Source organism: Cynara cardunculus (genome assembly GCF_001531365.2).
Source record: "Cynara cardunculus var. scolymus isolate 2C chromosome LG 2, CcrdV1, whole genome shotgun sequence".
In the NCBI taxonomy this organism is placed as follows: domain Eukaryota; kingdom Viridiplantae; phylum Streptophyta; class Magnoliopsida; order Asterales; family Asteraceae; genus Cynara; species Cynara cardunculus.
The window spans coordinates 18,942,779-18,943,842 of NC_037529.1; the positions used below are offsets into that span (position 1 = coordinate 18,942,779).

Consider the following 1,064-nt stretch of genomic DNA (forward strand, 5'->3'; position numbering starts at 1 on the left):
GAACAAAACAACCGTTTAATGGCAGTGAACAATAAATATAAAGTTTACGTGTTGATAACGTGTTAAAAGGAAAACAAATAAAACAAAAGTGAAATAAAAAAAATGAAATATGTGAATCTCATAATCATAACCCTTCATATAAAGACGAGTTACAAGTAAATAACTACAAATGATATCAATTATAATCTATTTCAAATATGTTTATTTATATTCCTATCATTTTTTAGATGATTGCACGTTTTTCCTAAACCAAAAATAATGTATTTTCTTCGATTTAAACTACAAATAATGTTTTTTTCTTCGAAATAAAAAATACCTGTGGTCATTATTAAAATGGCTAATTTTCTGGTACGGATGGAGTTCCATCTGATAGGCTAGAGAAGACCATTGCTGCGTTACCTCCTTTCACAAGAATGGAGAACGATCGAATCATGATAAACCCTAAACCCCACTGATTTCAGTCCTCATTTCGTACTATAAAAATGTCATTCGCTCTGCATCTCTCCTTTCCAAATTTGAATTCTTATAGGACGCACAAGCTTATTACTCCCACTAGGCTGCACGGCGTTCAATTTATATGCAACTTTTCGTTGAAGCAAACTAATTTTTCCTCTGAAGATGATACAGAGCGTATAAGGTATTGCTAAGACTTTGATGCAGTAATAGTTTCATCATTTATGTTAATGAGTTAATTTAGCATTTTCATTTCGTCATTTGGTGTGCTTATAGGTCAACTATGTTAATAAACCTAGAGTAGAGTAAGATAGAGGATGATAACATACTCGAATACTTGTTTCTTTTTTCCTACACCAACAGGTTATAAGAATGTGCATGTGTTTTTTGGCATTCTTTTTCTACAAAAAACGGTAATAAGACTGTGCGACTGTATGTTATCTTGACACACAGTCCATTTGGGGAATGAGGTATAACTATATACTAACCCGGTTTGTATTAAATTTAAAAATTTGATACATTTTAACAATGTTTACAGAAACAAACGCCAGGAAGAAGAACCTTTTTGTCCAAATTAAAGTTCCATTAACATGATGTTGCAATGCTATCCG

At 31.8% G+C, this 1,064-nt stretch overlaps 1 protein-coding gene across 2 annotated transcripts in view; it reads left to right on the forward strand.

Moving 5' to 3' along the window:
- The first annotated feature begins 376 nt into the window (after positions 1-376).
- Positions 377-1,064, forward strand: part of LOC112507999 (protein root UVB sensitive 5) — a 22,354-nt gene continuing 21,666 nt past the window's right edge. For both annotated transcript variants that reach the window (XM_025112776.1, XM_025112777.1), the window contains exon 1: positions 377-637. In XM_025112776.1, coding sequence (XP_024968544.1) covers positions 483-637 — 155 coding nt within the window. In that variant the 5' untranslated portion in view covers positions 377-482. The remainder of the gene's footprint in view (positions 638-1,064) is intronic.